The sequence below is a fragment of the Miniopterus natalensis genome, chromosome 1, assembly GCF_054644295.1.
Source record: "Miniopterus natalensis isolate mMinNat1 chromosome 1, mMinNat1.hap1, whole genome shotgun sequence".
In the NCBI taxonomy this organism is placed as follows: Eukaryota; Metazoa; Chordata; class Mammalia; order Chiroptera; family Miniopteridae; genus Miniopterus; species Miniopterus natalensis.
Genome location: NC_142081.1, coordinates 25,974,957 through 25,988,503, shown reverse-complemented (window position 1 = coordinate 25,988,503; position 13,547 = coordinate 25,974,957). Strand labels below are relative to the sequence as shown.

Here is a 13,547-nt window from a genome sequence, read left to right as displayed (position 1 = left end):
ATTCTGCCTCTCCGTTCACCCTTCTCCTGTGAACCCTTCCACTCCTGCAGGAGTCACTGGAGAAGTCAGGCTACCTGCTGAAAATGGGGAGCCGGGTGAAGACATGGAAGAGGCGCTGGTTTGTCCTGAGACAGGGACAGATTCTGTACTACAAGTCCCCGGTGAGACCTTCCTCCCCCAGGACTGTCATCTAAAGGACCCCACCCCATCCCCAGGATGTGTGAGGCAGCTGGAAGAGGGCCATCATGGCCCATGGGCAGAGGGCAGAGGTCTGGCAGGTGGGGAGAGGCTTTGAGCCACACACAGACCATGAGGCTGGTGATTGACTCTCACAGTGAGATGGGGCACTGAGCAGGATCAGGCAGTTCTGGCCAAGTTGGCTTGGACACTTCTTCCTTTAGAAGCCAAGTTCTTCTTTCACCTGGTTCTGTAAAAGAACTGTTCTAACTGGCGAGCCCAATGTCTCCTCCTGTCCTTCCTAACACTGTTTGGAATTAGGGAGCACTGGATGTGGGAACCTGCTTTGACGGGCTCTCCCTGGTCAGTAACCAATGTTAATGTTTTGAGGAGGGCAAAGAGGCCTTGTCTTTTGTGCAAATCTCATTGGTAGTGGCAGTCTCGAACACCTTGTTAAGAATTCTGGGCCTGGATCACTCAGTAGGCAGGCATGTTCTGATCAATTAGTGATGTCTGCAGTGGCACTGGAAATGGAAATGGTGATATATATGCCTCTTATTTGCCACACTTGATGTAAAGGATGTAGCAGAAAAAAATTAGGGGCTTTATAGCTTAGTAGTAACTCAGTGGCTTCTGACCCAATTTTAAAGCTTAATCTAAAAAACATGAAATCTTACCATTTGCAAAACAGCAGGGATGGACCTAAAGGGTATTAGGCTAAGTGAGATAAAAGGCAAATACCACATGATTTCCCTTAATTGTGGAATCTAAAGAACAATAGAAATGAACAAACAAAATAGAAACAGACTTAAAGATGCAGAAAACAGACTGAGAGCTGCCAGAGAAAAGGGGAGTTAGAGGGCCGGGTGAAAAGGTAGAGATTAAGAAGTACAGATTGGTAGTTATAAAATAGTTACAGGGATGCAAAGTACAGCATGGGGAACATAGTAATATTGTAATAACTATATATGGTTCCAGTTGGGTACTGAAACACTTGGTGAAGTATATGATTGTCTAACCACTATGCTGTACACCTGAAACTAATATAAAATAATATTGACTATAAACTGTAATTTAAAACATTTTTTAAGTCCAGCTGGAGTGGCTCAGTGGTTGAGCATCGGCCTATGATCCAGGAGATTGCAGTTCAGTTCCCTGTCAGGGCACTTGACCGAGTTGTGGCCTCGATCCCCAGCAGGGGGCGTGCAGGAGGCAGCCAATCAATGACTCTCATCATTGATGTTTCTCTCGCCTTCCTTCCTCTCTCTGAAATCAATAAAAACATTTTTTTTTTAAAAAAAAAGGAATATTAATTTTAAAATATATATATTTTTAAATTAAAAAAAAAAAAATCAAGGCTCAGTCTATACTTTTTGAAGCCTGAATCAGAAAGACCCCTGTCTCCTCATTGCTCCATTTAGCTAGAACCAGGATGCAGAGCCCAGGAAAGCTTGGGACTCACTTTCTCCTTTGCCTGTGACCTGGAGTAAGATCATTCCTTCCTTTACAGAGCGATATCATCCGGAAACCTCAAGGTCAAGTGGAACTGAACTCCCATTGCCAAATTGTTCGAGGGGAGGGTGCACAGACATTCCAGGTGAGCATGGTCCTAGCAGCTAGAATTTTAGACAGAGAGGTGCTGGGTTTGGATACGGCTGTGATGGAGACAGACGGGGGGAAAACGGGCACAGGTGAAAGACATGACCTCGACGTTTGGATGGGATCCTGACTTGTGCGTGTGAGGAACGAAGAGAACACAGAATGTGAGAGAGAGTGAAGGTAGGAGAGACAGGGACAGCAAGATGAGGAAAAGAAGCGGGGAGAAGCAGGGGGGAAGAAGGAAGGCCCAGCAGGCTCAGGGATTTGTGCCACCTCAGAGCCAGGTTTCTGTTTTTCTGTCCTCGTGTCTCCTGGCCCTACCCCAAACCCTCCCTCCTGCACAGCTCATCTCTGAGAAGAAAACCTATTACCTGACGGCAGACTCGCCCTGCCTGCTGGAGGAGTGGATCCGAGTGCTGCAGAGGCTGCTCAAGGTCCAGGCCATTGGGCCGGCAGCCCTGCCTCAGGGTGGCACCAAGCCCACCGTGAAGGGCTGGCTCACCAAGGTAGGGCTGTGGCTGGTGGGGAGAAATGTGGCCTCCTGAGATCAGGGGAGCCAGGAGTGGGAGAGCCAAGGGGCACTGGGTCCCTTCGTTATCCACAGCTCCTCTCTAGGGATTTCCTCACAGGGATTAGCTGGTTGGCTTCAAATAAGGTCTGACCACACAGGTGATGGTGAATGATTCCCTGGAAACAGGGGTCAGGGCTGTTAGAACAACAGCTGTTCTCAAGACAAAGGAAAGAAAGGAACATCTTGTACCCATTTTGAGCTCATTAGGGGTTGCCCCCACCCCCTTTTGCACCTACCAGTATGAATAGTGGGAAGCTGCCAGGTCGGTGTGGCCACTCAGAAACTTGTAATATCCCAGGCCTGCCCTAAAGACGTTTTAGTCAGGGCTCTTTCTGTTGCAAGGAGCAGAGAAGCACATGTTAACCCCAAGTTAGAGGGAAGTTAACAAGGAAGCACATGAATTAGGCTGAACGCCTCCAGGAACTAAAGCGGCTATAGGCGCAAGCTCAGTGCTGCAGTCTCTCTCTCTCTGCCTCCGCTTCCCATTCAGTCTCCTCTGTGCAGCCGCTGTTCCTGCACCATTTATACTCGCTTCCCATGGCCCTTCCCTCCTTCTCGACGTTCTTACAACTCTAGCCTCTGCCAACTGCAAGTTCCTCTCGTGTTCACATTCCTGGGACAGGACATCCAATTGGCCTAGTTAATCTTTTAATGGCATCTCGCACACGGATGGATGGGGTGTCCCATGGTACACACCTTGGCCCCTTGCTGAGAGAAAGGGCTAGTTCCCTTAGGGAGTCTCGGCGTCTCCACTAAGGGCTTGAGTTGACCAGGGGCTTTGACATCTGCCTGCCTGTGGCTTCTCTTTGCCAGTTCTGGATTTACTTCTGGGGCCACCTGGTTCTGGTCATCCTGACTCGTTTCTGTCTCACAGGTAAAGCATGGCCACTCCAAGCTGGTCTGGTGTGCTCTCGTTGGGAGAACCTTCTACTACTATCGGAGCCATGAGGACAAGGTACTTCCCGGTCTCCGACAGCACCTGTTCTCTCTTCCCCCAAACCCCATTTCTATGGCTCCACTTTCCCCTCTACCCCGCCTGACCCACAGCAAGTACAAAGCCAGCTGGCTGGCTCCCTCGAGTGCATGGACCATAGACACTCTGTGGGGTCTATTTTTCCAAGCAAACCTCAGCCAGTGGGCTGTCATCTCCCCTCCTCTTCTGTCATCCTTTCATGTCCATGATTCCCAGCCCCATAAGGCCTAGGGTCCCTAGAGAGGAGACTCCCTGCCCCCTGCAGCTCTCCCATTCATGGACAGCTTATGTCCGCAGCGACCCCTGGGCCACCTGCCTGTGCAGGATGCACGCATAGAGGAAGTCGATCGATCCTGTGACTCAGACGAGGACTATGAGGCTGGAGGAACCAGGCGGTTGCTTTCCTCGCACTGCACCCTGGTGATCCAGCCCCCAGAGCACAGCCCCACCTACCTTCTCATTGGCACAAAGCATGAAAAGGTAAGGAAGGGGCTGGGCCCACATGGCCACCCTTGGACCTGTGGTTCTCATCTCTCCTCTCTTTCCCCCGATCTTCCTCACATTCATGTTGATTTCCCTCCTGGACATTTTGGCAACTAGTAGTCCCTGATTAGGAATATTCCTTATATTGAATTTTTCCCAGTGACCATCTCTTCACTGAGGCAGAACCACAAACTTAGGCACTTGGGTTCGTGTTCATCTGATCCCAGGTCTTTCCCCTTGGCTTGTGTGAACTAAACCAGCTGAACCCTCCCTGGGCTTGGCCCCTTCAGGGAAGCCCCGTAGGAGCTCTTGCCTCCACCTGTCACCCCAGCCCCACCAGATGGCTTTATGTCCCCTTCCAGGATGCATGGCTTTATCACCTCACAGTGGCCGCAGGTGGCAGCAGCGCCAAGGTGGGGACTGCCTATGAGCAGCTCATTGGCAAACTGATGGATGATGAGGGTGACCCAGGTAAGGCAGGCGTGGCCGTCACAGCTGCATTAGAGGGTGGTGGCTGGGCAGTTGTTGGTCAAGAATCAAAGAAAGCAGTGCTGCGCCCTGATGCTGTTTTAAAACCGTCTGAGCTAGAGAAGGGCATTCCCGCCCCAAGCTCCAGGGCCCCTGTCTCTGGTGAGAGGCTAAGGTGACTGCTCTGTCTCGGGGGAAGTTTGGGAAGCAGGCTTCCCAGCGACCTGGTCAATGTTTTACTTTGTTCAACCTGCAGCTTTACTGGCCGGAAAGAGGACTGAGGAGAGGAGGTAGCTGGTTAATCTATAGTTAGAGTTGTTAATAAATGAAGCCTAACCTAAGCCTGGGGTACCTTGGGGTCTTTATTTTGCTGCTGATTCTTAGGAGCCTGAGGCACTGACAGCACGCACCACACCCCCCCCTTTCCTGTAGCTTCACAGCTTGTTTATTTCGGGCTGGTACACACTCTCCATCCAGACCTGACCCTGCAGGGAGGGGCCCTCCCCTGCACACATGTGCTTGCCCTCAGATGCCCACACCTCGCCCCTCTGCAGCCCCACGAGCAAAGTGGTAGCTGCTTTCTTGTGAGCTTGGGGATGGGGTGGGAGGCGAGTTCCCTGGCCAGTGGTAACTGCTGTCTGCTGCTGTGCTTTGGGCAGACTCCCCCCTCTGGAGGCACCCCACGCTGTGCTACAGCAAGGACGGGCTGTACACGTCCCTCACCACCCTGCCCTCCGAGGCCCTGCAGACCGAGGCCCTCAAGCTCTTCAAGGTAAAGTGGGAGCAGAGCCCAATCCCACCAACTGGTGGTGGGTGCCCTCGCTATGTGCCCAGGCTCCACCCCACGCAGTTCTTCCCACCATGGTGATCCTCAGGGGGAGGAGAACGTGCACTTAGGGGGTGGCCCACAGGAGAATCGTAGAGAAAGGGGAAGAGTCCCACAGGATCCCCACCATATCCTGTAGGGCAGGGAGGCCAGAAGCTCTGGGATTTCATTCCCGAGCCTGGGGAAGCGCCTGTAAAACTCGCCCTTGAGCCCCCCACCTCCTTTGATGAACAGCAGGAAAGGGCAGGTATATGCTGTTTCTGGACTTGAGAGATTCTGACCTGTTTTAGAATGTTCTTTGTGCCCATCTTGAATAATCTATCTTTTTTAAAAATGAGTGTGTTTTGCTTATGTAAGAGCAACATTTAAAGAAGGAAAGATTCTCTCCCAGGTAGCCTTCTCAGCAAGCACGGGTGCTCCCAAGCAGGACCAGTATTCCCTCTTAGAAACATTCTCTGTGGTGAACTGGCGCCTCCCCAAGCCCTGGGGGGATGGCCCAGTCTGCCCACTGTCACAGGGACTATGATCCATGGGTGGTCAGGCTGCCCGTGCCCACTGTCATTTCCCTGCCAGTCCTGCCAGCTCTTTATCAACGTGCCTGTGGAAGCCTCCTCGGTGGACTACCACGTGTCCCTGGCCCAGAGGGCCCTGCAGGTCTGCCTGGTGCACCCTGAGCTGCAGAGCGAGATCTACTGCCAACTCATGAAGCAGACCAGCTGCCGCCCGCCTCAGAAGTATTCTCTCACACAGGTAGGAGATCCCAGGGTGAACAGCGGACAGGAGCCATTGGCCAGGCTTGCCCAGGAGGTGGGAGACAGAGGAGGTGACTAGGCTGGTATCCTCTGAGCCTGGTAGCCAGTGGGCAGCTGCAGTGCTCAAAGCTGCCTCAGCACAGCTGCCCTCCCTGTGCTCCTTCTGGGTGATGTCTGTGTACGGTCAGCTTGTGCGATTGCCTTTCTGGTCAAAGCCTGACCAGGCTGACCGTCCCAATACCCAGAGAAAGTGGGGGCTCCAGTTTGGAGAGCGTGCTGAAGGCTCTGTAGCTCAGGACTGTGAGGCTGGGGGGATGTGGACCCAGCACTCACCCCACGCTGCCTATTGCCCTGCAGTGCTGGCAGCTCCTGGCTCTGTGCGCCCCACTCTTCCTGCCTCAACACCACTTCCTCTGGTACATCAAACAGCAGCTCCAGCGCCACGCAGACCCCAGGTGAGTGAGCACCATTTCCCCTGCCTCCCTATCACTCCCGGCTGTGGCATAATTGAGAGTGTCCCAGGGGATACCAGGATGGATCCCATCACCCCACCCTCTGAGGTTTGTTCATTGATCATGGAGCCTTCACCCATGGCTGTATACACAAATGGGCATGTGGAGATCTGGGCAGGCCTTGGCTTCTATGCACACCAGTTCCCATGTTGCCTCCAGATTACCCCCAGATTTTCATTCTCCGTTGCCATGATCATATAGCCCTGATGGCAAATTGACACCCAGGCCAGTCTTCAGGGATTTTTCCACAGCCTGCCCCAGCGGCCAGTGTGGTCCTGGCCAGGTCTGGGTTGGGAACCAGGGTATGAGGATGGCAGGGAGGAATGGAGTCCCTAATATTCCCTTCTTCCTTCACCTGTCTTTTCAGCAATGAAACTGGCCAGTATGCCACCTACTGCCAGCGGGCAGTGGAGCGGACCCTGCAGACTGGGGAGCGGGAGGCCAGGCCATCACGCATGGAAGTGGTGTCCATCTTGCTGCGCAACCCCTTCCACCACTCCTTGCCCTTCAGCATCCCCGTGCACTTTGCCAACGGGACCTACCAGGTAGGGGGCAGGTATATGCCCTGTCCTGAGTCTCCTTATATCCTTGTCCTGGGAGGAGTACCTTAGGGCCAGGTGGGTGCTAAGCCTCCTTAGGATTGGCAGATTCTTAATAGGCAAACTAGCAAAAGGATGGGCCTGGGACTCAGGGGTGGGAGGGGTGGTTAGTGCCAGTGTGGCAGGGGAGAGGAGTTTGAATCACAAGAGCGTTCCACTGTTTGACGTCCTGGAAGTAGACTTTTTGAACCCATTGCATGAACAGGGAAGCTGAGACACTGACCAAGGAAGTTGCAGGAAAGGGCCTCCAAAAAAGTGACAGTAAAGGGAAAAGAGAGCTTGTGTCCCATACTGGTTTCCAGTGGGCAGGCTCACTCCTTAGGCACACACCCTCAGCATATGAATACAGAGTGGAATGTTTCTTGGCTCTTGCATTAGCCCTTGCTCCTTTTAGCCAAGCTTTTCCACCTCTGGATGCAGACCCCTCCACGAGCCCTAGTGGACCTTCCTCAGGAAGCCCCCTTCGGGCTGATACATATTCCCTGCAGGTGGTTGGTTTTGACGGCTCCTCCACTGTGGACGAGTTCCTCCAGCGGCTGAACCAGGAGACAGGCATGAGAAAGTCGTCCCACTCTGGCTTTGCCCTCTTCACAGACGATCCTTCTGGCAGGAACCTGGAACACTGCCTGCAGGGGAGTGTCAAGGTGACAGCCTCCCCACTGAACCCACTGAGCTCCTCCTGTGCCACCTCCTGGCTCTGGAGTTTTGGTGGTGGGGAAAAGCCTCGCTCATGGGTGTCTAACTGTCACAGCCTGTTTGGTGCTGAGTCCAAGGTGCTTGCCTGCTTTCTGTGCCATCCTAAAATGTACCCATGTGGGCAGAGAAAAGTTGTTTGTGCCTTTGTCTCTGGAGAGAAGAGCTCTATGTCCCTCTTTCCCTTGGGTGGCTATGCAGCATCCAAGGGGGAAGCTGCTTTTCAGCTGGTGTAGGAAGGACAGGGGGGCACTTCTCAGCAGCAGCCCCAACTGAGCCTACTGGTTACGTGCTCGCACGCGCGCACACACATGTACACCTGCATGCACATGCACATGCACACGCACACACACAGGTGGGCAGCTGTATGCCTAGACCCACTGGACGCTGTGTCGTACACTGGCACTTCACTCTCTCACTGTCTGCCAGGACCTATGCTGTGCCTACAGGCTCAGCCACATTTTTAGGAGGTAGATCCTTATGGTGCTTCTGTATTAAAGGCCTTTGAATGGGTCTGAGGACCTATCTTGTATTGTGGTCTGAGAGTAGAGCCATGGCACAGGTTAAGTGTTTGCGGGAATGTGCTGTAGCACTTGATGAGTGTGAGTTTTGGGTCCATGTCTGGTTTCTTTATGGCAGCAGGACAGAGTCTCCTACTGTCCTTTACCATTGCCTAGAAACACTATGACACACGTACCTTCTTCATAAGTGTCAGGGCGTCTGTAAGGCTTTGTTACACAGTAGGCCTCTGGGTATATTTGCTGACGAGGAGAATGGCTGTCAGTGGAATGGAATTGCAGCCAGTGATATGAGGCCATGGTTTTTGACTGAGACCTGCCTTGCCTCGAGGGAGCTTTAATTTTGCTTTGCTGCTCACGCCATGCCCAGGCTGAACCTCTTTGTCTATGAGGAAGCACAGGCACCTGGGGTCCTGGGAATAGGAGCACGAGGCCCCACAGGACCTCCTCGTGGTGGACAGTCATTCAACTCTGCCCTGCTGCTCTGCTGAGTCCAGCCTGCCTGGACCTCGTTCCCCCCATCAGGTGCTTTCCTAACTTTCCTCTTTTGCCTCTTCAAGATCTGCGATGCCATCTCCAAATGGGAGCAAGCCCTGAAGGAACTGCACTCCAGGAAGTCTGAGGGTGGCACTCGTGTCGTGAAGCTGATGTACAAGAACAGGTCCTGAGCACTGCCCAGGGGTGGGGCCGAGCATGAGGGCTGCCCCTGGGGTGCTCAGGCAGGATGGTCCACAGATACAACACCCCATGGTGCTCATTACTGGGGAGCCAGGCCCCTTAGAAGACTGAAATTTTTTATGAGCACTAGATATTTAAGGCTGAAAATAAATTGCACCTATACCAATTCCAGAAGTAGACATTCTGACTTTTTACCAATTTGAGTAAGAAAATTCCATCCCAGATTAGTCTCCAGGCAAATAATTTCTAGTAGTCTCTTGGCTTCTTAACTCATCCAGTTCCCTGATAAGCTGTAATTTCTGGTATCAGATTCCCTTCACCAAATCCCGTAAGTCTAATAGTGTACCCAGAATTAAGCACATGCTACTGTTGCTATGAGATCTGATAGCCCTGAATCAGCTCCGTGTCATGCTTACTTAAATTTTTTGGAGGCAATAGAAAATAGGCTCACAAAAGGTATAAAAAGAGTCATCTCTTTCTTTGGAAATCAAGATAAACGGATGCCAAGATGATCTCATCCTTTTGGGACCCCAGCTGACCTGGCTTCTCACCCTCTTCCCTGCAGGCTGTACTTCCGGAGTCAGGTCAAAGGGGAGACAGAGCGTGAGCGCCTGCTTCTCGCCTTCCAGACCAGCGGAGAGATCGTGGCAGGGAGGTTTCCTGTCAACAAGGAACTGGCTCTGGAGATGGCTGCCCTGATGGCCCAGGTAAGGTTCTGCTTAGGAATCAGGAGGGTCAGGATACCATCTTTGGACTCACAGGTGGAATGCACCACACAGTCTGAAAGGAGATTCTGCAGATCTGTGGGGCCAGAGGAGAGGCTGGCTTTGCTATCCCTGGCTGTGGAAGAAGGTGACTCTTTATCCGGCAAAGCTCCTCTTTGCAGGTACAGGCTGCGTGCAGAACTCTGGGTGTGGAATCCGGAGGCCTGGGTTTGAGTTCTAGCCACTTCCTGCTGTGAGATCTTGGTCTCACTTGCCGTGTCTATGCTTTAGTTTCCATTTTCGTAGACTGAAAACAAAAATACCTCCATACCTGCTTCTACAGGGTTGTTATACTAAATATAATTTTAAAAAAATCCTTACCCAAGGATTCAACTATTGATTTTAGAGAGAGGGAAAGGTGGGGAGAGAGAGAAAAACACCGATTGATTGCCTTTCTGTATACTCCCCGACTGGGGATCAAACCCACAACCTTTCAGTGTGGGATGACACTGCAGCCAACTGAGCCATACCGACCAGGGCCTAAATATGATTCTTAAATAATTCATATCACATAATGTAAGTGATAAAATTTGTACTTACAAATTTTAAGTCAATCATTTTAAGTAGAGTTAGGGAAAGGAACACACATTCAGACTTCAACTCTCCTCCCTGTCACCTTTAGGCGGCCAACTTGCCAGATGTATCTGGGATATCTGTATGGTTCCCTTGGAGAAATAATATTAGCTCCTCTTTCAAATAATAAACATTTATTGAATACTCTCTAGAGGGCCCTGTGCCAAATATTTTATATGTATTGTCACCTTTAGTTTTTATCCCCACATAATAGGTGAGGATATTGAAGCTCAGAGAGTCTAAGTAACTAGACCAGGGTCACAAAGCTGGGAAGTAGCAGATCTGGGCTTTGAGCCACGTGTCCTACTCCAAAGGCCATAGTTGGAACTCTGCTATACAGTAAGTCAGTCCTCACTTAACATCGTCACTGGTTCTGCGACTTCAAGTGAAACATCTCATCAATGTTATGTTATTCGAGGACCTGCTGTACTCTAGGATCTGTAGCATCTTCAGTCCTGTATCCCATATTTTTGAATTGGAAGCCAGAATTTCTTATGTTGTTTTCCTTTGTCTGCCCCTAATTAACTGGGTCTTTGGATAAGGCACTTAACCTCAGCTGGGAAATGGAAGTTGGTCTAGATAATCTCTAATATTCTAGGCCCCTTGTTTCTCTAGTGTCTGTGAAACTGGAGTTAAAGGATCTCTTCACTAGAAGTGTTTTTTTACATCCATTCATACCTTATCAGTAAAGTTTTGAAGTAATGGTTCATTTCAGCTCTCTCAGCAGCCCATCCTCACCCCTGTTCCTATCCCGCCCCTCCCATGTCCAGATTCTTGACTTGTGCCTCCATGTGCTTCCATCACAGGTAGAGTTTGGGGACTTGGAGAGGCCCCTCCCGCCAAGCCCTGGGGGCACACCGCCTCCCAAGGCTCAGCATCACCTACAGCAGGTCCTAGACAGGTTCTACCCAAGACGCTACAGACACGGGGCACCCCCTGAACAGCTGAGGTAGGCTACAAGGTCTTGCGGGGATGCGCTGTGGGAGATGTGGGCTGCAGAGTTGGGCGGCCTCAGAGCTGCCACAAAAACATGTTGGAACTTCACTGGCACCATTTCTCTCCATCTGTCCAAACTAGGCATCTGGTAGATCAGCTGACTGCAAAGTGGGCAGCTCTGCAAGGCTGCTCCCCTCCTGAGTGTATCCGCATCTATCTGACTGTGGCCCGGAAATGGCCCTTCTTTGGTGCTAAGCTCTTTGCTGCTCAGGTAAATGCAAGTGGTTTTCAGTGGAAGGAGTGGTGACCACACCCTCAGGAATGCCCAAAGTTTCTCCTGGAGCCGCAGTCCCTATCTGGTCATGTTTGAGTCCACTGTGCAGCACCTGCCTGCAAACTAGCAACCACCAGGGGTCGCTCTCTCTCCACCCATTTCTGGTCTCATTTTCATGGTCCAGAGCAGTTGTGATTCGTTGCTTTGGAGCCAGGGTTATTTTATCTTTTCCTTTATTGACTTCTTTCTCAGTGCTACCCCTGGGACAAAAAGAGATAGGGTCAACTAATTATAAGGGCATATAACAGGGGGCCCCACTTGGTCTGGGAAGTTGGGGAAATATTCTGAAAAAGCTGACATGCCTACCTCCCCAGCCTTCTGGGGATTGCCCTACTGTAGTGCTGGCAGTGAAAAGAGTCATCCCAGGAATTGTCCACGAAATAGCCACTTTTCTTACTGGTAGGGCCTAAAGCCCGTAAAATTGCATTCTTGCTTTCCTACTTCTTTTATAGTCCTTGGGAAATTGATTGAAGCAAGATGCACTTCAGCTGGGAGAGACTGTGGGTGGAGTACTGTTAGTTTCTGAGAGCCAGGAGAAAACAGCAGCCAGGGATGCTCCATTCTACAGCACAGCGCTTCCCAACCAGTGTGCTGTGGCAGGATAGGCTATGGGTACTCCAAGAAAGTGATCTCCTCCCGCCTCAGGATTGTTAGTAGGTAGCCAGAGCCCCAAGGCCAGATGCCTCCTGTTTACTCCAAAATGCTATACAAATGTTTTCTAAGACAAGGAAAAGATCACTGCCTAGTAGCCCCCTGCATGCATCTTCTTCCTCACAAAGCTATTATGGTTCAGAATCCCTAGCTGTGGATGTCTGATGGGATTTTCCTGTTTCCCCAGCCTGTGCAGCTGTCTTCCAGGGAGAACGCTCCGGTGTGGATTGCAGTGAATGAGGGTGGGGTCAGCGTCCTGGACCACGGCACCATGGTATGGAAGGGTGAGGGCTAGCTCCCTGACCCCTCCTTCTCCTGAATAGTCTTTCCTTCTCCTCTCTGCACTCAGAGGCCTGAATTAAGTGACCATGGTCTGCCTACCCCCATCCCTTCCCCAAGTACCACTGTTCTCTAGTCTAGACAAAGCTTATAGACATTGGAGGTGTAGATCTACAGATTATGAGCACTTCAGAGTTCTCCCTTCCTGGTTAAGGCTCCCTGTGCTTGGAAGAGACAGGGGATGCTGTTTCTTAGCTCAGGAGGCAGGGGGAAAGTTTCCCCAGAACTAACTGGCTCTTTCCCACAGCAAGTGCATGTCACTTACCCCTACTCTTCAGTGACGACCTTTGGTGGCTGCCGGGATGACTTCATGCTTGTGATTAGATCCCTTCCAGACCAGAGCTCTGGAAAAGGCCACACTGAGAAGTTGATCTTCCGGATGGCCGCTCCCAAGGTGGGTCTGAGCGCTGCTAAAATATTTTACTCTGACCTAGTAGGGAAAGGGGGGTGGACTTGGAGCTTAGAAAGGAAGCTGGGGTTATGACAGTATCCCAGAAGAGCCCTGCCCCAAACAAAACTTTTGGCCATGTCTATAATCATGACTCCAGAGGGTTCAGGTGGAGTTGCATCTCAAGTCACTGCTGAGCAGGTAGGTGAGGGCTGGCTGGGGAGGCAACACTGGCCCAGCTACTCCTGTGCTCTTCACATTATCTTTTCTAGTCTCTCCAGCCTCAGCACCATGCAGGCTGGAGTCGGTGCTCACTAGCCGTTCTCCTTGCAGCAGGCCTAGGGCCAGGGCGCTGCCTCCTCAAGGTGTTCTCACTTAGTCACACAGTGGGACAGTGTGCACATGCTCCCCCTTAACTTCAGGTCTTGAATTCCATCCAAAGACCTCTTTTGCCTTAAGGGCTTTATTCCCACTCAGTACAGGAAATGTTGACTAGCAAAAATAAGAGTTATAAAGACTCAGAAACCTAAGTCCTGATTTACAGTTATGGACTCCCTCTGAGAGTAACTGGAAACCCGGTTGTTGTTGTTGTGTGTGTTTTTTTAATCATCACCCAAGGATATTTTTTTTCCAGTGCTTTTCAGAGAGAGTGGAAGGGAGAGATGGGGAGGGGGGGGAGGGAAGAAACATTGATGTGAGAGAGACACATGGAT

General features: G+C 51.3%; 1 protein-coding gene across 1 annotated transcript in view; it reads left to right on the top strand.

The window, feature by feature from the left end:
• Nucleotides 1-13,547, top strand: part of PLEKHH1 (pleckstrin homology, MyTH4 and FERM domain containing H1) — a 39,677-nt gene that overhangs the window by 24,211 nt on the left and 1,919 nt on the right. The window contains exons 11-27 of the mRNA XM_016223855.2: nt 51-161; nt 1,688-1,774; nt 2,121-2,282; nt 3,222-3,302; nt 3,618-3,800; nt 4,166-4,274; nt 4,931-5,043; nt 5,671-5,847; nt 6,207-6,304; nt 6,729-6,906; nt 7,449-7,604; nt 8,732-8,832; nt 9,415-9,556; nt 10,993-11,135; nt 11,264-11,393; nt 12,295-12,381; nt 12,694-12,840. Coding sequence (XP_016079341.2) covers nt 51-161; nt 1,688-1,774; nt 2,121-2,282; nt 3,222-3,302; nt 3,618-3,800; nt 4,166-4,274; nt 4,931-5,043; nt 5,671-5,847; nt 6,207-6,304; nt 6,729-6,906; nt 7,449-7,604; nt 8,732-8,832; nt 9,415-9,556; nt 10,993-11,135; nt 11,264-11,393; nt 12,295-12,381; nt 12,694-12,840 — 2,205 coding nt within the window. The remainder of the gene's footprint in view (nt 1-50; nt 162-1,687; nt 1,775-2,120; nt 2,283-3,221; nt 3,303-3,617; nt 3,801-4,165; nt 4,275-4,930; nt 5,044-5,670; nt 5,848-6,206; nt 6,305-6,728; nt 6,907-7,448; nt 7,605-8,731; nt 8,833-9,414; nt 9,557-10,992; nt 11,136-11,263; nt 11,394-12,294; nt 12,382-12,693; nt 12,841-13,547) is intronic.